Below are 20,062 nucleotides of genomic sequence, written 5' to 3'. Positions count from 1 at the left end.
GGCCAAGCATTGAGGACAGAGATGAGGGGAAATCACTTCACTCAATAGGTTGTGAATCTTTGGAATTCTCTGCCCCAGAGGCTTGCAGATGCGCCATCAATGAATACAGTTAAGGCTGGGGTAGAGAGATTTTTGGTCTCTCGGCAATCAAAGTATAGGAGGAGTGGCCAGAGAAGTAGAATTGAAGCCCAAGATAGGCCGTGATCATATTGAATGACAGAGCAGGCGCGAAGGGCCGCATGATCTAGACCTGCCTCTATTTCGTGTGTTCTTCTAAAATATTTTGCTTGACATATACTACATTTGAATATCCTGAGAATAATGAACAAGAGAGTCCATTAGATTTCCATGACAAAAAATTGATCAATTTAGAAAAATTTAATCTAGAGACTTATCTTCCTAGTTTAACGAAGCTACTCTTATAATGCACCAAGAATATTCAGAGAGTAATTTGAGATTTCATGACATATTTGGTAAACAAATAAGACAGCAAACAGGAATCACATAATTCTGTTAAGAAAATGTACTACGCTGTATCGCACTGTTCCCTCAAAAGAGTTCCCCCTAGGCTAAGGGGGTAATCAATGAGCAGACCTGTCTACAATCAGAGAAGCCTATCTCTTCTTCAGTGTCAAGAAATACATTTGCAGCAATGCTGTCATATCTATTTACACTAAAAAAAAGAACATTTATGAGAGTCACAAAGCAGATGTAGATGCAGTAGTTATCAAAGAAAACACTGAACTTGACAACTAGGAATGAAAAAGAATTACTGGACATTAAGGGTTGAAAATTAGGATTAAAAAGATAGCCTCATATCACATTTAGGTGCCATTGAACATTTTTAAGAATTGCTTCTTTTAGTCTATATTATGCATGATTGCACCATTCCCAGCTGAGAGGGAGGTGTCCCTCTCTGTTCCAATGCCTCTACCAAGGGAGCTGTCAGCAAGAGCAATTATTTACTTTGCTTTTCAAAAGAAAGACTGCGCTGTCAGCTGTAGGCAGTTACAGAGATTAGTAATTCATCATAGACACAAAACTGTTATCACCACTTTCAACCTTTCACCATTCCTGAAGACACAACTGAGGTACAGTCGCACTCAAAGTTCGATGTTCACACGTCCACCCAAAAGAGGCAAATCAGATGCAAGAGCCCCAACTGATTTTTCCCACCTCCCAGTCCATAACAAATCATAGTACCCCCTGTGTGTCACTAGAGTTGAGATTAAATTGCTTAGAAATTTGATCTGGTTTGTGCAATCTCTAACACTTAATTTTAATTACGTGCCAGACTTAGCATTTGACAGGAAAACAAAACAAATGAGTCACAATCCTATGAGAAATACGAATAAATCTAACGTAATAAATTGCATTCTCCCAAGACTAATATATTATGACTTAAGTCCAGATTTTGTGGTCAGCGGTAAGATGACATCACTTATCCTTGACCTGGTCCACAAAGATCTCGCAATCAGTGTGACATGGATTTAACCTTTCCAGATATTGCCTGAGGGGATCTACAAGTGTCCAGCAACAGTAACCTCATGAAGCAGGATAAGCAGCCAATCACCTTGAACTATTTTTACAGGACAAAGGAGGAAGTAAAATGCACAGATTATTCTTCATCTTTAATTTAAGATACAACATTTGCTGAGGTACAGAAAGCAAAATGCACATGTGTACGGCAGAAGTTGAAATATCAAACTTAAAGAAAATCTTTTTTTAAAGTTATTTTAAACTATAATGGATAAATTTGATACTTCACAAATATAAATTAGTTTTTCAGGGACAAGGAGGCCATTCATTAGTAATTATGACTAAACACTAAACTAAAACACCGATTCAACAAGCATGAACGTTTTCAAGGGTTTTTTAAATGCGAGGCTATCAGCATGAAAGACTAAATTTAGTTCGCTGATTTCTACTTGATTTCTCCAGAGAAATAATAACCAGGTGAGCACTGACAATATCTCATTCATTGTTACCAACAAATTCAGACCACTGTCTTAACAAGACTTCAAATAAATAATCAGAGAACTGAGGTGAATCTCACCTTGGGAAGGTTTACCGGGTTGAGATGAATGTGCCTTGGAATACAATGCTGATTCAGCTTGTTGTTTAAAGTGTTGCTTGCCTATTTCTTCACCAGAATCAGGCATCACTTCAAAGAAAAATATGATAATCGATTCAATTGCCCTTTAAGTTGCACTAGCTATTCCTGAAAAGCTGTAACTAACTATTTGGAACACCAGGGCAGACCAAGTTACCAAACTTAATGATATAACATTAACAAGTTTGGACTTTGGAATCAAAATCAGAAATTCTACATTTTGAGATGACGCCAAATTGGAGGAGGGAAAGTCAATCCTGAGGACAACTACAACAAGTTACAGAAAGACAATAATAAACTTGCAGAATTAGCAAACTAAGTTCAACACAGATAAATGTGAAGTATTTAATTTTAGTCGCAAGAATAGGGAGGTCACTTATTTGTTCAAAAGTACAAGTCTAGGTGGGGTAGAGGAACAAAGGAGATCTTAGATTACAAATACACCAATCACAAGATATGCCGAGCTTCACTCACCACTTTGGATCTTTTTATTGTCTTCTCCCTGCAGACTATTAACCTCATTTTCTGTTGCCTGATCTCGGCTGGGAGGGGAATCACTGCGTTCAGGAGACATGCTTTCAGTATTAACAGTCCTGGGCCTTTGTTCAGGAAGGGAAGGCTTAACAGTTTGAGGAGAAACAATCCTCTGCATCACTGGAGACTTGGGTTCAGGTTCCGTTTTAACTGGACTAGATGGCTTGAAAAAAAAATTTGTTTTGTCAGCCTCAGCAAAGTCAAATTCCGAATCAGGTAGATTCATAACCCTAATGTACAAATCTCAAAAGACATAAAAAATAAGGATTCAAAGTTCAGGATGTATATATTTAACTCATTAGTTAACAATTAGGATTATAGTATCTCCGAAGAGTTGCAATTATCAATTAGCACATCAAAGGCAAACACTTCTAAACCTTAAAACCATTTCCAATTGTTGTCATCATCAAACATTTACTCTGCATTCAATTTGTTACAATGAACTATATTTTGGATCACTCTACTGTTATGATCATTGACCAGACCCCGGGATGCAGAGGGAGATCCGATTAGGGACCAATAATATTTTGTTTCAAGTTTGGAAATCAAGACATTTACCAAGTGAATAAAGCAACAAGATTCTACTGGTTTGGAACAAACAAAAAAAATCTATTATACAAGTGTACAAAGAGAGTACTCATCATATGCTCTAACATTCAGAGTAAGCACGAGAAATAATGGGTGAACTGTGGTCAGACACACCACACAATAGATGACAGATGCAACCAGGACAGATTTCATGGATATCTCAACAGCCCAGCCAGATGCTTGCCACATTGACAGCCAAACAATCTCACTGAAACTTTGTCTTTCCCATGAGGGTTTCCAATCACATTTGCAGATCACACCTTGGAATTAGTCACAGTATCATCGAGGTTCACAGCACAAAAAGAGCCCATCATGTTCCCATCTATTCTAATCCCATTTTCTAGCACTTGATCGTAGCTTTGTATGCTATGGCGTTTCAAGTCCTAATCAAAATGCTTCTTAAATGCTGAGGGGTTTGCGCCTCTGCCATCCTTTCAAGCACTGAGTTCCAGAGTCCCCCCACCATTTGGGGAAAAAGGTTTTCCTCAAACCCCCTCTAAATCTCCTGCTCCTTAACTTAAATCTATTCCTCCTGGTTGTTGATCTCTCTGCTAAGGGTTAATGGTTCTTCCTACCTACCCTATGTCCCTTATAATATTGTACACCTCAAGCTGGTTCCCCAGCTCCCCTGAGCTTTCTCTGCTCCAAGGAAAACAAGTCCAGTCAAATCAACCTCTCTTCAGAGCCGAAATGCTCCAGCCCAGGCAACATCCCGGTGTATCTCATTTGCAATCACACCCACTTTCCAAACGTTGCTCCCACTTGGACAGCTTCAACGACAACACATCTCACGGGGTTTCAATCTTGCCTTCCAAGATTTGTTTGCCCATGATCTCAGAGCATATTCAAGCTTCACCTTCCAAGCTCAATTTCAGATCTTTAGCTGTGCCAAGCAGAACACCATTGCTTCAAAGGGGTACCATTGCCCCAATGACTAGCAGCAAGAATCACCAATCTTTGGGTACCTTCTCCGATCTTTAAGGCTTCCTTCCCTCAAGCCCACTTGACTTCAAGTCTGCTCACTGAAGCACTTTCTTTAACTCAGAGCTGATTTTGCAGTTCTTTTCTTTTCATTTAACTTAGCCGGACCTATTTCTGATCCCTGTTTTTGTCCCACTCCTGTGTTCTCTCCCCGTCCCACCCGTGTTCTCTCCTCGCACCACTCCTGTGTTCTGTTCCCTAGGACACCCATTTGGAAATGACGCACCTGATTTACTTTTTGTACCGCTTGCCATTCCTTGCTTTTGTGTAGCTAAACAGGACTGGTTCCTGGTCTGAAGGTTAAATAAAAAAAGCACATGTGTGGCCATTGCCCAGCCAACACAATGGCCCTGGGGCTCTTTGGGAGTTACTGATAACCAACCTTACACGAGGCAAGTAGCTGGATTTCATCATATTAGCAAAACTAAATATTTAGGAAATGTGATAAGTAATTTAAGACTAACCCTTTTATATGGTACTCACTGAGCTGCAATGGCAGTCAAGAGCAGTGTAGACTTTCAAGGAAACAGGATTCGAAGATATAATATAATCAGACCAGAATGTGCAAGTGCACTGCAGTTTCTATATTAATGTTGCATGGTGTATTTTAATTTTAAACTCTTATCCCCACATTTACACGCTTAAAATGGAAACTACAGGTGCAAATTTTCCATGCCGTAATTATGCATTCCTGCTAGTGGTGGCACTTCCGTAGCTCCAATGTTCAGGACCAGATCAGAAACTCCAAAGTATATTATGAAGTCACTCTAGACTCTAATAGCAAGCACAAGGTGTTTAGCTCCAGTTATGATTTGACTGAGCCACTAGGAAGCTTTTGTTAAAACAAACTTTATTTCAGAACACAGTTAGCACACAACAAAAAGAAGTAGTGTAACTTTTACCCATTAAAAGATTTTAACATGACAAAGCCTAATTCTCAACAGGTTTCTATCTCATTGGTTCAAATTTAAGCAATATCCCCATTGATAAAAATCCAACTCAGAACCAATTAGCATCAAAAACAGATAGACTCACATGGATTTCCAGCCTTTTAACACCTCTGGGTAGACACAGAAAGACACTTGCCTTCTGACTCCCATACAATAATTTCCAGAGAAGAATATATCCTCAAAACAGCAAAATGTCAGAGAAATAAACCTTCCTGTCATCCACCTACGATGGTAGAGTACCCCCCACCCCCGCCAAAGATCTTGCTCAGTGGAATTCCCTCCATAAACCTCTGGCTGAGCATCTTCAACTCCTAGTCTCTGGCAGATCCCAGTCTCTGGATTTCAGAGAAAGGGCTCCCTCTCTCTGCAACTTCCAAGCAGCAACTGACTTGATTTTGCTGTGTAAGCCTAGCTCCACCCAGTCAAATAACCATATCTGTCAATCAACCTAATCAAACCCCACTCTGAAAAACCCCAGGGGAAAACACTAAAATAACCACAATATTAGTCCAGATTAAAACAAACATTGTAGCAATTAAGATCAATTATGCTGCTGCAGTAACAGGGACTGCAGTGTACAGACCAAATGGCACCGATAAATAGAACTGCTAAAACAGATCCTCCACAAGAAACATGACGCAATACATTTCTTAAAGGCACAGTATTATCACACCATGAATAGAAAGGCAGAATTACATTGTGATGAGTTTCCAAAGGCAATTTTCCCCCTAAATGCAGAAATAGGAATGTATAATAGGAAACTTGAAAGAATGGTTCCAAGACTTTTGATCTATTAAGTTGGATGGGTGCATGGGTAACAATTTTCTACATCGAGCTCCCATTTTTCAAAAAGATTACAAAAAATCTCAGATGATCCCATACAATTATTCATCAAGAAAGAATCATTGCGATCACTATAGGTTTACAGCAAGATAAAATTTGAATGAAAACAAGCACAATAAAGAAATTTTAAATTAAACCAAATCAAAACAAACAATAAATACCTGAGAATGTATTCCTTCTTTTCTAAGAGTTACTGACACCCCCACAGTAGGGCACAACTCCAGTGGCAGAGGAGGCACCTTTTGCTTTGCTTTGTTAGGTGCCACCAAAGGAAATGCTCCTTCAACTCCCACAGGATGCTGACTTATTTCTTGGTCTCCTTTTACTAATCCTGCAAATGAAATCTCTGCGGTGCCCAGTGATCTGTCTCCACAGCACAAATGAATCTGAAGTTCAAAAGAAAAGACAAAGTTCAATGTCAATGGATGTGAATCTTGAATCTAAGTGCAATCAGAGGCATTACTAGACATCACATATTTAAAAACTTCAGATTATACCTATCTGGATGAGAGGGTTAATAATCACACAAGTTTAAAAATCACATAAGCTGCTAGACTTAGTCACGCAGGGAAGGCTATGAGAAAACCACAGGTCTTGATTAATGCAGACCTCCACTGAAGGATGTGCAGCTGCAGCTTTGAGAGTCTGTTATAACAAGAGACAATGGACAGGGGAGTTGATGAACCACAAGTTAGAAAGATAACTTCATAAGTGTGTAAAAATATGCGCTTGGTGTTATTATAATTAGGTGGACATGCATAACTTGCAATTGGACAACTATACCCTTATGCTATGCATGATGTAAACCTTATCAACAGTTGCGAGTGGATATAGATATAACTTCCGTGCAAATGTAAACTTTGACTGATATATGTTAATTTCTTGTAGCTGGATTAGAAAAGACCAATCTGAAAAACAGTGCTTTCAGATGATAGGATTGTTTAGTACATGCTGAAGGCTCAGATAAGTAGATTGACACCAGGCATACTGAATGCAATGGAAATGTAAATAATTTACTTGACAATATTTTTAACTCTGGACATGAAATTAATTTACCCAAAAAGGATTAATGAACATAGAAAGTATCACTAGTTAAATACATTGTGCAAGACCCCCAAGAAATCACAATTATGAAGTTATCTATTCTTTCTAGATCATTTTGTTTATTCAACATTGTCTTTTACTTGTGACTAACTGCAAATACACCCTGTTAGCCTTTTCCCTTGGAAGTTGATTCATAATACACCCCCCGACAATGGACTGATCCACAATGACACATCCCCAGAGAGACAATGGATCATGATGTGGAGATGCCGGCGTTGAATTGGGGTAAGCACAGTAAGAAGTCTCACAACACCAGGTTAAAGTCCAACAGGTTTATTTGGTAGCACGAGCTTTCAGAGTGCTGCCCCTTCATCAGGTGAAGATGATCATCTGAAGGGACAATGGATCAGTCTGCTTAGGGATGGGAGATGTACTCTGAAGTGGCCATCTTGCCGCTCCCTTGCATTACTTCAACCGACACACATGTATCCTGTTCTTTCTTTTGTTTTAGTCAAGTGCGAGAAGCATTACCTCTTTACCGCCCTCCTCCCACATTCTGGGCAAATGTAACAATTGTAACTGCACCTTGTGAACGGAAATATATAATATTTATCTAATAATACCTGCAGACTTGGCTGTGAAGATAGGAATAACCGGAGAATATCAAGTCTACAACGAATCCTCACTGAAGCTCGTTCAGGTGCAAAATTTGGGTTCATCAGGTCACTGAAAGGATCATTTGTGACATCATTTCCCAGCAAAGTGTAGTAAAAGAAAAATTCAGGTCTCTCTTCCGGAAGCTTAATTGCACTAGGAATCAACTGGGAAAAGTGCAAAGTCACACTCCATACTGTTAAGATATTTTTAATGCACAAATATCCACATTATTAATAGAAAAATTACAAATAAGCCTTTGGTGAAACATTTAGTAACTAAAGGACCAAAATATTAACTGTAAAAATTAGATATAGCCAGCAATCCTTTCAAATATATCAATCATTGAAAAGTGCAATTTTAATACCCATTTATGGTTCCACAGAGCTTTCACAAGAACTTCCTTTGAGTTTGATAATTTAGGGCAATGTTTAATTTATACATTTTATTGAATTGTCACCCAACTCTTTATAAAATGAAGGAGCTGGGAACACAGAAGAAACTGGCTCAAGTCACATGCAGGTTTGCACTCCAGCTTTCTGGTTGTCTTTAAACAGAATGGCAAATTTGTCTTGCTTCAAAAAATACTTGAAGTGTGAAGCAATGGAAGATGTAATTAAACTTATTCTGAAGACTTTAATGTGAAGACATGTATTTATATTCTGTATCATTCAGGACGAAGCACATGTTTCAAAAGTATGGCTACATGATTAACATTGCAACTTCTAACTTGGGACTAGTACTTTCACCAACCTGTTCTAACTGTGCTGCAAATGCAATGGTCACAGAAAGCATAAAGAAGTCAGTGCAGTATTCTGCCGGCCCTATCTGATAATAGCTTTCTTCCTCATTCAGAATTGCTGTCAGAGTCTTTGGGTTCAGGTCCAGAACAGGATATGAAGAAGTTTCTATCACTATAAAATATGAAAATAGTTTAGAAAGCATTTCAATCTACAGTATTAAGATGCTGAATCTATTCAAAATAGGTTTTGAAATGGCTCCTCGACAAATACTATCATATTATTCATTTCACATCTAAAATACTTTAAATAAGTAACTGAATTCTGAGTCTGAAAACAAATACGAGATTTTTAAAAATGAAGGAAATACACCCACAACATTACATGTCCTTTCTACACAAACTGACTATTCAGTTTTGCATTCCCAGCATTTTTAGAGACATAATGATCCAATATACAAGAAACTATGTTCTTATCTACAGCATTTTTAGTGGCTAAACAACAGAAAAAGTGTTAAAACAGCAACACCATCAAAACATTAGCCTTAGGTGGGACAGTAGAATTCAAACTGAATATGGAAATGTCTTTTGGGATGCAAGTGCAATGAAGGGTGTAACTTTTTTGAATAAAATTTTCTAAAGTAGGATTTGCAAAAAAAAAAAATCAGGACTAATTTTATATATACAGAAGCACAGTTAATAGGGTAATCGCAGCGTTCATTATTTTAGGCGAGAAAATCAGTGGAAGTAAACAAGCAACTGAGTTTTGGTCTTTCGATACGAACATGTCGATGAGGTTAACGTCATGGCTGACTTTCCAGAACTTAGCTTTTTTACTAAAAAGACAGATTTAATCATGTTTTATCTACAATACCAAGATGAAAGATAAGGTTACAAATAAATTTGATACGCAAATCCTTCTTATACTTTTGTCCAGTTCAACAAAATCAAATCAAGAATTAGTTTATTCTCTCTATATTAGTTGCCAGCAAAAATTCAAATTTATGCATAAATAAAAGTATGAAAGATACAATTATGGGCCCAATGAGACCAAAAAAGCGAAATAGGTCAAGAGCTCCAGCAGTGAAATAAAAGGAGTGAAGTGAAGGAAGCCATAAAGCAGGTGAGTACAAAGGCAACATTGAAAGGGAGACTGTAAATTTGGCAGCTGCCTGCCTACTGTTTTATGGGCACTGGCTCGGAGGTGGGCAGGAAGGTGGTGGGCAGGCCAATTGTCATATTTTATGTGCCACTCCACCGTAAACATGCTTGGCAGGGGACCCTAAAACCCAAGTGAAATCATAGAAATCATTGAAACCCTACAGTGCAGAAAGAGGCCATTCAGCCCATCGAGTCTGCACCAACAACATTCCCACCTAGACTCTATCCTCATAACCCCACATATTTACCCTGCTAATCTCTTGAACCTAAGCATCCCGGGACATGAAGGGGCAATTTAGCATGGCCAATGTGTCCAACCCACACATCTTTGGACTGTGGGAGGAAACCGCAGCACTGGAGGAAACCCACGCAGACACGTCGAGAACGTTGATGCGATCAGTTATTTTTAAGGTGATCAATGCATTTGAGAAGTATAGTACATCAGCTTTTGTGCCATGTCCTTGAGGTCTTCCAAGTATGATAAAAATTATCTTTGGAGTACTACATTATACCTGCCCTAACTGCAGTGTTTTTTGAGATGGTTGACAGAGAGCTCCAAACTCTGCTACCCATTCAAAACAACATTGCACACAAATTCAGTGACATAAATGATAGATTGGTGGGAATTTCAATTTCATTCTTTCAATACTCCAGATAACTATTTAATTAAATAATAAATTTCACATGATTTTGCACGCATAAATTTTAAAACTTCAACCTCTAAACTCAAACTGCTACACCGACAGCCTACATATAGAAAAATAAAATTCCCAGATTAACACCAAAGCCATTGAATTTGAATAAGGCTTGTAAGATTAGCATCTAAATCCATTTAATATGGACAGCTGCTGTGGATAAATCATTTCAGACTATTGACGTCAATACTCTTTTTCTGACTGATAAAATAAAGCATTCACTTATTCTTGCCCAGAAAATATAGACAAGCAAAAAATCCAAAACAATAACCAAACAGCTCTGCTAAGACAATGGTGTTTGTTTTGACTGTGATAAACAGAGAAACATATTCCTCTAGAATCCCAAAAGCCTTGCATCCTGGCCAACCAATAGCTTGTTTCCAATGTAAAGGAATGCAGGTAACCTCCCTTGCAAACAGTTGCTTCATAAAGATATGCAGTGAGTTCCTTGCAAGAAAGTTGTCACTTGAATATTCAGTGCAGATTAAAAGCAACATATTTTGATAAATGTGGAAGATTTAAAAAGAAAGGAAAGCAGAAAGTGAGAAAAATAAATGGGGAGCTGAGTTGGTTTGTATTTGAACAAAATTGAAAGTACCTTTCTGGTTTATGCATACCACAGTGAAGACAATCTCCATGCAAACGTTTATATTAAATGTGATACAAGGTTTTGAACAATGAATAAGTCTTGTGGAGATAAGCTACATTCTTAAACTACTACCCTTTCTTCCTGAAAAGGACACTAAAATTATTGCAACTGACAAGTTTATTTCTCAAAGGCGAGTGGCAACAGGAGGAGCAGCAGCAGCAACAATAAAGTGGGAGACAAGACTCTCAGCAGAGTGTAGACCCGAGCTGCATCCTGAGGATGAGTGGCAGTATGTATTTGGCAGAGAACAAAAATCAAGAAGTGATACCTCAGGGAAACAGAAATATGACTATTTGAGCTTGAGCTCCAGATTTTGGAACTTGAGCAGCAGTTGGCAACACCGATTGCATCAGAATAGTTGCGAGTATTAAATATCACCTCTACATTCAGCTACCAGGGATTGCAATCCAATATTCCATATCAATTTAAAACTACATGGAATGCCAAAATGACACTCCAAAACAGAAATCCAAATGTGGATTTAACACTTATGATCCCAGCTGATGTGAAGACAGGGCAAGTCAGATCCCAGAGTGATACAGCTTAATTTCTTTTTAAATCCTGGGGTAAATTTCCTGACAAATTCACAGGAGTCTGCTGATAAACTTTTAAAACAAACAAAATATTTGTTAAAGCAAGAAAAATGAACCATATTGTAACAGACAAAAAGGTTGGAAAAAACTCAAAATAAATACAAGATGATGATTCAATTTCCGAATATTCCATGACCCAGCAATAACTTAGGTAAATTTATTGTGCAAATTAAATGTGTAGTGAAGAGTTACCACTAGCTTGACACAAAAACTTCTTGCTTGGGACTGGCACACACGCAAATGGTTTAATTCCAGTGAATTCTTACACCCAAAAATGACGACAGTTTAATCTGGGTTTCAGTAGCAACACCACCATATTGGTCACAGTAAAGTTCCATAACTGACTATTCAGTTAACTATTGTCCACGAGCCTTGTAGTTTTTCTCAAAGCTGATAAACCCTGTCTCCCCTCTCTGACACACAATGATTGAACTGCCTCTCAGCTCCTGACTGTCTCTGTTTCAACTGACCATTGTTGCTAGGCTTTTCAACTTGGCTTTTGAATACCTCAACTCGTAGTCCCCTCAACCCACCTCTTGAAACTCAGGGGCTATAATTAGATACTTAATAAACCCAAAAGACTGATCTTTCAGCCACAGCTCATCCAGACATCGAGGGACCTTGGCTCACAACTCAAATCTAAATGAAACTGAAACCATTCCACAAATATATATACACAAAAATTCAACTTTAAAAATATGCACTGATTATCACACACTCGAACAGGATTACAAAATGAAATTACTTATTGTGCAGAATTATGTTCTAGATTAGACCAAAGGTGTGTTGAAAGCTGTGGAGCTCTTATGGATGATTTTGCTGTTTATAGTCTTAGCACAATGTTTGTTGACTGAAACAAGGACAGCAAAGTTCAGTAAAATAAAATTATGTAGTAAGAAATAACACTTACTTCTTCCATCTCTTGGTGGTGCCTCTTTGGCTTTAAAACCTTCCACCTGCGGTTTAATATCAGTCTCCAACACAATGGCAATCTTGATCTCAGGTTTACTTTTTGTGTATTTGCTGCTAAGCAAGGGATACCATTTGGGTGTCTGAAGTAAAATTTTCAAATTAGTCACAATTTGCAAACAGAAAAGCAAGCATCTCTCATTTCGCAAGTAGTACAGCTGGCAAATGTACTAAGTTCTACATTTTCATTGAATACCTCCTTATCTGAAGTAAATCTCACCATTTATACCAATGCCACTTGCAGAAAAACAAAAGCCCTAATTTATTTACAATACATGCTTCAAAAATAACCAAGGATCAGCTATCTGAAGAATTATAGTCAGCAACTTAAATAAAGTCAAAATGCAAAACAGTAGCTTGCTATTATAGTTGTTTTCATCTCTACATATCCAAAGGTAGACAATGAAAGGTGAAGACACAATCTATTAAATAGCAGCAACTGTAGTCCATTACATGTAAAGGAAAATCTTTACTTCATTTTCAGCTAACTCCAGTTACGACCATTTAATGTTACCCATTTTTGGTCTGTTTTTTAGATACTGAAGGAGTAGCAAAAGGTTGAATTGCTTTTAGGGAAAATAGAATTACTTGCTCGTTGTTCCATTTTTGCCTTTTACAGAATCATACAACTCTGTGCCAGCTCATTCAAAGAGCTATCCAATTAGTCCCGCTTTCTGGCACTTTGTCCACAGCTCTGCAATTTAACCCTTTCACGTATTTATCAGTGTATTTTTGAAAAATACATCCACCACTCTTTCAGATAGTACATTCTAGATTATAACACACAGCACAAAATAAATTCTTCTCATTTCCCCTCTGGTCCTTTTGTTGATTACTTAAATCTGTGCCCACTGGGTTACCACACCACCCACAGTAGAAACAATTTCTTCCTGTTCACACTATCAACACTCCATATAATTCTGAACACCTTCATTAAATCTCCTCTTAATTTTCTCTGCTTCAATGACAACTCCAGCTTCTCTAGACTATCCATAATAATTTATGTTCTTTTCCAAATTTCTGTAACCAATCAATTTTCGATGACTTTTTTGTGCAATTATATCAGTCCCTAGAATGAATGTCTGATATTTTGCTTCCTAATTATTGTCAAACACTATTCCAGATCTGAAATTGTGATTTGGTGCTTGAACTGAGGCATGGTCATAACACTTCAAGGCAAGCATCACTGATTGAGAAAAAAACTCTAGATTGTAACTTCAACTTTTTATTAACAAACAAAACATATCCTTCTGCCTCTTATACAATATATTTAGTTTATCCTCACGACTCATTTGGAGGAAAACACCAATGTTAAAATGCCAGATGACAAAGTCAACAGGATTTAAAAAGTTTGGCACACTTTGAATCATTTTTTCTACATCTTAAATGTAGAGAGAACACAAGCCAACACACCTGTTTCGCCTCTTGAACAGACCTCAAATCCAAAATTATATAACCCACAGACTCCTTCGCTGATGACAGAGAATCTATTGCATAACAATATAGCTTGATGGGCGTGCGTTGTAACCTACAAAGAAAACATACTGTTATATTAGACGAACTTCATGGTTTAAGTTAAAATAAAGAAGGTACATTCAGTACATTTATATTTTTAATCAGTGCAGGTAAAACCATCTAAACTATCAAATGTGCCTGAAATTCATAAAAGCTCAGCGATCACAGCGAGTTGCTAAGAGAGAAAAGTTGTAGATACATAATGATACACGGGTGGTGTGGTGGCACAGTGGTTAGCACTGCTGCCTCTCAGCGCCAGGGACCCGGGTTCAATTCCAGCCTCGGGTGACTGTGTGTGGAATTTGTACCTTCTCCCTGTGTCTGTGGGTTTCCTCTGGGTGCTCCAGTTTCCTCCCACATTCCAAAGATGTGCAGGTTAGGTGGACTGGCAATGGTAAATTGCCCCTTAGTGTCGGGGGATTAGCAGGGTGGGGTTACAGGAATAGGGCCTGGGTGTCAGTGGAGGTTTGGTGGGCCAAATGGACTCCTTCAGCACTGTAGGGATTCTATAACCTCCATTTTTATGTGCTTTTCTAAACATCCATAACCAAAATAATTTCATTCATATTATACCTGTGCTGATACAATGATCTTCTGTCAAGTTCCCAGGCAAGTTCTGTAACAAAATCAGGCTGACTTTTGTGGTCAACTGGGTCTGTGGCCAGCAACTCTCCATCAAACCGAGCTTCTACCACAATTTTGTGCCGATGACGTTTTGGAAAATGTCGCCCTAAAGCAGACAGTGAAGACCAACGTTTAAAGATTCTCAGATTTACAATTCACTCAAGAGACCAGATGCAACAATGTTCAACCTTTTGGAGCAGAAGACTCAATGAATAATTAACAATATGATTGAATCTCTTTAGAGGCAAGATTGCTATGATTAAACACCATGTCCAATTTATTGTAGGCTTTATGTGCTATTTAGAAACAACTTTAAGCTGCCTTCCCATATTTACTGAGGAACTAGATTACACTGCCCAAATTCATCTCTCAGTAGGTTTTGACTGACAGCAGAGTAAAGAGGTTTATCTAATAAGTGACCCAAACCCAGCTCCCAGACGAAAAAGTCTATCTAATTCATTGCAAATATCCAGCCCTACCATAGCATTAATAAGTTATATGACATAGATGCAAGCTCAAAATATTTATAATGGTGAATCTTTAAAGCCATTTCTTCTGGCTGTTTAAAAAACAGTTGAAATGTTTTTTTTTAAATCTGGGAACTCGTTGGAAGTTACTCTAACTAAATTAACAGGATCACTGTAACATCACAAATATTGCATTATCACATCATTAGATTCCACAATGATGTTGGAATCTGTAATTCTGCACATCAGCTGTCAATGCCTTTTTCAGCAGTCACCAGTTTTAAGCGAATAAAAATGGTCTCAGTCGGGAGAGGAGTATGGCGAAGACTCAGTGAAAAAGTGCATCCTGCAGTATTTTACTGGACTTCACAATACAGGACAACTAGTAGGGCTCTGTATTAGGACCTCTGCTGTTTGTGATTTATATAAATGATCTGGAAGAAGGTGTAACTGGGGTGATCAGTAAGTTTGCGGACGACACAAAATTGGCAGGACTTGCAGATAGTGAGGAGCATTGTCAGAAGCTACAGAAGGATATAGATAGGCTGGAAATTTGGGCAAAGAAATGGCAGATGGAGTTCAATCCTGATAAATGCGAAGTGATGCATTTTGGTAGAAATAATGTAGGGAGGAGCTATATGATAAATGGCAGAACCATAAAGGGTGTAGATACGCAGAGGGACCTGGGTGTGCAAGTCCACAGATCCTTGAAAGTGACGTCACAGGTGGAGAAGAAGGCATATGGCATGCTTGCCTTTATAGGACGGGGCATAGAGTATAAAAGTTGGGATCTGATGTTGCAGATGTATAGAACGTTGGTTCGGCCGCATCTGGAATACTGCGTCCAGTTCTGGTCGCCACACTACCAGAAGGACGTGGAGGCTTTGGAGAGAGTACAGAGGAGGTTTACCAGGATGTTACCTGGTATGGAGGGGCTTAGTTATGAGGAGAGATTGGATAAACTGGGGTTGTTCTCCCTGGAAAGACGGAGGATGAGGGGAGACTTAAAGAGGTGTATAAAATTATGAAAGGCATGGATAGGGTGAACGGTGGGAAGCTTTTCCCCAGGTCGGTGGTGACGTTCACGAGGGGTCATAGGTTCAAGGTGAAGGGGGGGGGGGGAGGTTTAACACGGATATCAGACGGACATATTTTACACAGAGGGTGGTGGGGGCCTGGAATGCGCTGCCAGGCAAGGTGGTGGAGGCGGACACACTGGGAACGTCTAAGACTTATCTAGACAGCCATATGAACGGAGTGGGAATGGAGGGATACAAAAGAATGGTCTAGTTTGGACCAGGGAGTGGCGCGGGCTTGGAGGGCCGAAGGGCCTGTTCCTGTGCTGTATTGTTCTTTGTTAACCATAGGCTAATTTCTGGGTTCATTTTGGCTTGGCTAATCTCAACAATTTAAGTAGTGGTGGAGGAAATTGATCACAATGTCAGCTTAAAAAAAGTGTTTTCAAACATTGTTTGGCTAGTATGTTTGTAATAACAGATATTCATGACCATAAAAGCTGTCTTGTAACTATGATGATGCAGTATTTTATTTGATAAACTTTTGTTTTAAAACAAAAAAGGAGCAGGACGTGGAAAGCAGCAAAGTTTCCCACTTCTAATTGCTATCCAATGATCATTGCAGCAGTGTGTATGTGGACATTTGATGACAGAAATAGATTGGACTGTAATGTGCTATCCACGCTTGTTTAGACTAAAGAGGATCAGCTACTTTTGCAAAGTATTGAAAGATTGCCATTGTTATGGACATGTATCTGGCATCAAAACTGGGGTAGAGGTACTTTATGTATTTTTGTTCACATGAGGTGGGCGTCGCTAGCTAGGCCAACATTTATTACCCTTCTCTCAAGACAGTGAGGCAGCTTTGGAACTCTTCCTTAAAAGGCAGTGGAAACAGAGTCTTTGAATAGTTTTAAGGCAAAGGAACGAAAAAAGATTGTTGATAAGCAAATAGGTGAAAGGTTATTGAGCATAGACAGGCATGTGGAGTTCAGGTTACAGCCATGATCTTACTGAATGGAACAGTAGACCCGAGTGACCTAATTTGTATGTTTGTATTCCCTAATTTCCCTCAAGGTTGAGATTAGCTGCCTTCTTGCTGTAGTCCATCTCGTGTCAGTAGACCAGATTCAGGAGAGTGTTCCAGGTTCTTTTGATCCCAAAGATGAAGGACCAGCGATAGAGTTCGAAGTCTGGATGACTTTGGAGCGGAGCATGTAGATGGTGGTGTTCCTACAGATCTGCTGCCCTTGTCCTTCCAGTTGCTAATGGTCACAGGTTGAAAGGCACTGCTTCAAGTGGCAACACAGTGGCACAGTGGTTAGCACTGCTGCCTCACAGCACCAAGGACCCAGGTTCAATTCCCGACTTGGGTCACTGTGTGTGCGGAGTTTGCATGTTCTCCCCATGTGTGAGTTTTCTCCAGGTGCTCTGGTTTCCTCCCACAGTCCAAAAGACGTGCTCTGCCGAAGGGTCATACAGACTCGAAACGTTGGCTCTATTCTCTCTCCGCAGATGCTGTCAGATCTGCTGAGATTTTCCAGCATTTTCTTTTTTGTTTCAGATTCCAGTATCCACAATCAGCTATGTTTGGGTTCCTTGATGCCATAATGAGTCAAATGCTGCCTTGCTGTCAAGGGCAGTCACTCTCACTTCATCTCTTGAATTCAGCTCTTTTGTCTATGTTTGGACCAAAGCTGCAATGAGGTCTGGAGATGAATGGCTCCAGTGAATCCCAAATTGTGAAGTGACGAGCAACTTTTGCAGGGAAAGTGCTACTTGCCAGCATTGTCAGTACCAGCTTCCATCACTTTTCCAATGATTTGATTGGATTTAAGGGGCAGTAATTAAGCAGTTGGATTTGGGCCTGCTTGTGTGTACGGAACATAGCTGGGCAATTTTCCACATTGTCAGGTAAATGTCAGTGCTGCAGCTGTACTGGAACAGCTTGACGAGAGGCTATATTCTGAGTGTAAGGATGTTTGCAACCTTTGCAATAAGTATCTCGTGCCTTCAGCCGTTTCTTGATATCACAAGGATTAAAACAAATTGGCTGAAGACTGATACGTGATGTTGGGAAGCTCAGGAGGAGACCGAGATGGATCATCGACTCGGCACCTCTGGCTGAAAAAAGGTTGTAAATGCTTCAGTTTTGCCTTTTGCACTCAGGTGCTGGGCTCCCCAGACAATGAGGGTGAAAATGTTTGTGGAGCCGTAACTTCCAGTTAGCTGTTTAAAGGTTCACCACCATTCACGACTAGATGTAACAGAACTGTAGAGCTTCAATCTGGTCCTTTGGTTGTGGGATTGCTTAACTCTGTCTGTGGGCAAAGAACTCCCACAAAGTTGAAACAAATACATGAAGTCGCTAATCTAAGTAATAGCATTTTTTTTTTAAAACATGGTTTGTATCGTCTGCAAGGGACTATGTCAGTGAATACCTAAAGCTGTCTCAAATGAAAGTAAATGATTTGTGCTACACAAGTGTCACCTTAAAGTTTATCAGTTGACCATGTCATGAACACTCAATTTTGCAACCTCAAACTTACATCGCAATAATCAGCAATGCTTCAAAGACAAATCCAGCGAAGCTATCTGAAAGATTCAATTTCCTTCAATCACACCTTCTGCAACTCTGCCCAGAAGTCCACTTCAGGCTTTGCAAAACAGGGGCAGTCAATATTCTCCATTTCATTCTGCTTTAACTTTCCTTTGCAACGCCTCAACACCCAGCCCCAAAAATAAAATACATAACAGGTAACATAACCTCCTGCAGTTTCAATAGGCAACGCTCAGGGCACAGCTAAAATCCCTGCTCAAACAGCCCACTTGATGAGAAACATTCAAACCCTAACTGTTAATTGTAACTGGTAAGGATGCCGGGGGGGGGGGGGGGGGCTGTGGAGGGTCTTCCGGGGATGGCAGAGGTCCTGGGGCTAATGGGCCTCCCGGGAATGAGTCTCCCCCAGAATTGGGGTCCCGGAGATGGGAATCCCAGGGACGGTGGTCCCAGGGATGGTGAGGCCGGTCTCAGGATGGGGGTCCCCGAGCTCCGGGTCGGAATTACCTTCCAGGACGGAAACCACAATCAGCAGCTGCTGCTCCGCCCGGGACACCATGTTCGCGACTCCGTGAGTATCTCAGGCCCGGCTCCGCTCTCTCCGCCTCCTCCTCCCGCTCCTCAATCCTGCTCTTTGAACTCACTCTCCCCGCTTCTCCATCACTTTTACCGCCGCCCGCTTCAAACACAACAACTTCCGGTCCCAACGGCCGCCGCCAGCAAACCGGAAGCTGCAGCACCCTCACCGCGACCCCTCCAGGCAGTCCGAGGAACACAGTAAGAAGCCTCACAACACCAGGTTAGAGTCCAACAGGTTTACTTGGTAGCACAAGCCTTCGGAGCGCTGCTCCTTCATCAGGTGAGTGGGAGTTCTGTTCACAAACAGGGCATATAAAGATACAATCTCAATTTACAACATAATGGTTGGAATGCGAGTCTCTACAGGTAATCAAGTCTTAAAGATACAGACAATGTGAGTGGAGAGAGCGTTAAGCACAGGTTCTTCTCGGCCTTTTGGCTAAGATCAAATGTAGTATGGATTGGATGCTGCACTTCGTTGAGGTTATTAGGTTACATTGAAGCTTCATATGTTTCATATGAAGCAATGTTTAAAAGCGGTATCTCGGCCTTTTGGCTAAGATGCAAATGAGCTCAGGTCTTGGAGGAGGTATTGCTTTCCCTCCTCCAATCAGCTTGGCTCATGTAGATCAGGCCCAGGACAGGGTGATTTGGTCACTTGCCCTGTCTTGTCAGCCTGGATCGGAAATGTCTCAACTTGTTGAGACTCTGAATTGGATTTGATTTGATTGAATTGGAAAAGTACAAAAAAAAAGAGATGTGTATTGTCTCCAGACAGGACAGTTAGT

The 20,062-nt window shown here is 39.9% G+C and overlaps 1 protein-coding gene across 3 annotated transcripts in view; it reads right to left on the bottom strand.

Annotated features, from left to right (window-relative positions):
* Positions 1-19,398, bottom strand: part of cep120 (centrosomal protein 120) — a 75,905-nt gene extending 56,507 nt beyond the window's left edge. The window contains exons 1-9 of one of the 3 annotated variants that reach the window (XM_078214586.1): positions 19,203-19,398; positions 14,602-14,758; positions 13,927-14,041; positions 12,455-12,596; positions 8,461-8,621; positions 7,677-7,874; positions 6,171-6,395; positions 2,588-2,810; positions 2,057-2,164 (exon numbers count right to left, since the gene is read on the bottom strand). In XM_078214586.1, the coding sequence (XP_078070712.1) occupies positions 2,057-2,164; positions 2,588-2,810; positions 6,171-6,395; positions 7,677-7,874; positions 8,461-8,621; positions 12,455-12,596; positions 13,927-14,041; positions 14,602-14,758; positions 19,203-19,254 (1,381 nt within the window). In that variant the 5' untranslated portion in view covers positions 19,255-19,398. The remainder of the gene's footprint in view (positions 1-2,056; positions 2,165-2,587; positions 2,811-6,170; positions 6,396-7,676; positions 7,875-8,460; positions 8,622-12,454; positions 12,597-13,926; positions 14,042-14,601; positions 14,759-19,202) is intronic. The other 2 variants (XM_078214588.1, XM_078214589.1) reach the window with 2 other exon arrangements.
* Between the last annotated feature and the right edge of the window lie 664 nt (positions 19,399-20,062).

The sequence above is a fragment of the Mustelus asterias genome, chromosome 6 (assembly GCF_964213995.1).
Source record: "Mustelus asterias chromosome 6, sMusAst1.hap1.1, whole genome shotgun sequence".
NCBI lineage: Eukaryota > Metazoa > Chordata > Chondrichthyes > Carcharhiniformes > Triakidae > Mustelus > Mustelus asterias.
This window is presented reverse-complemented; position numbering and strand designations above follow the sequence as displayed.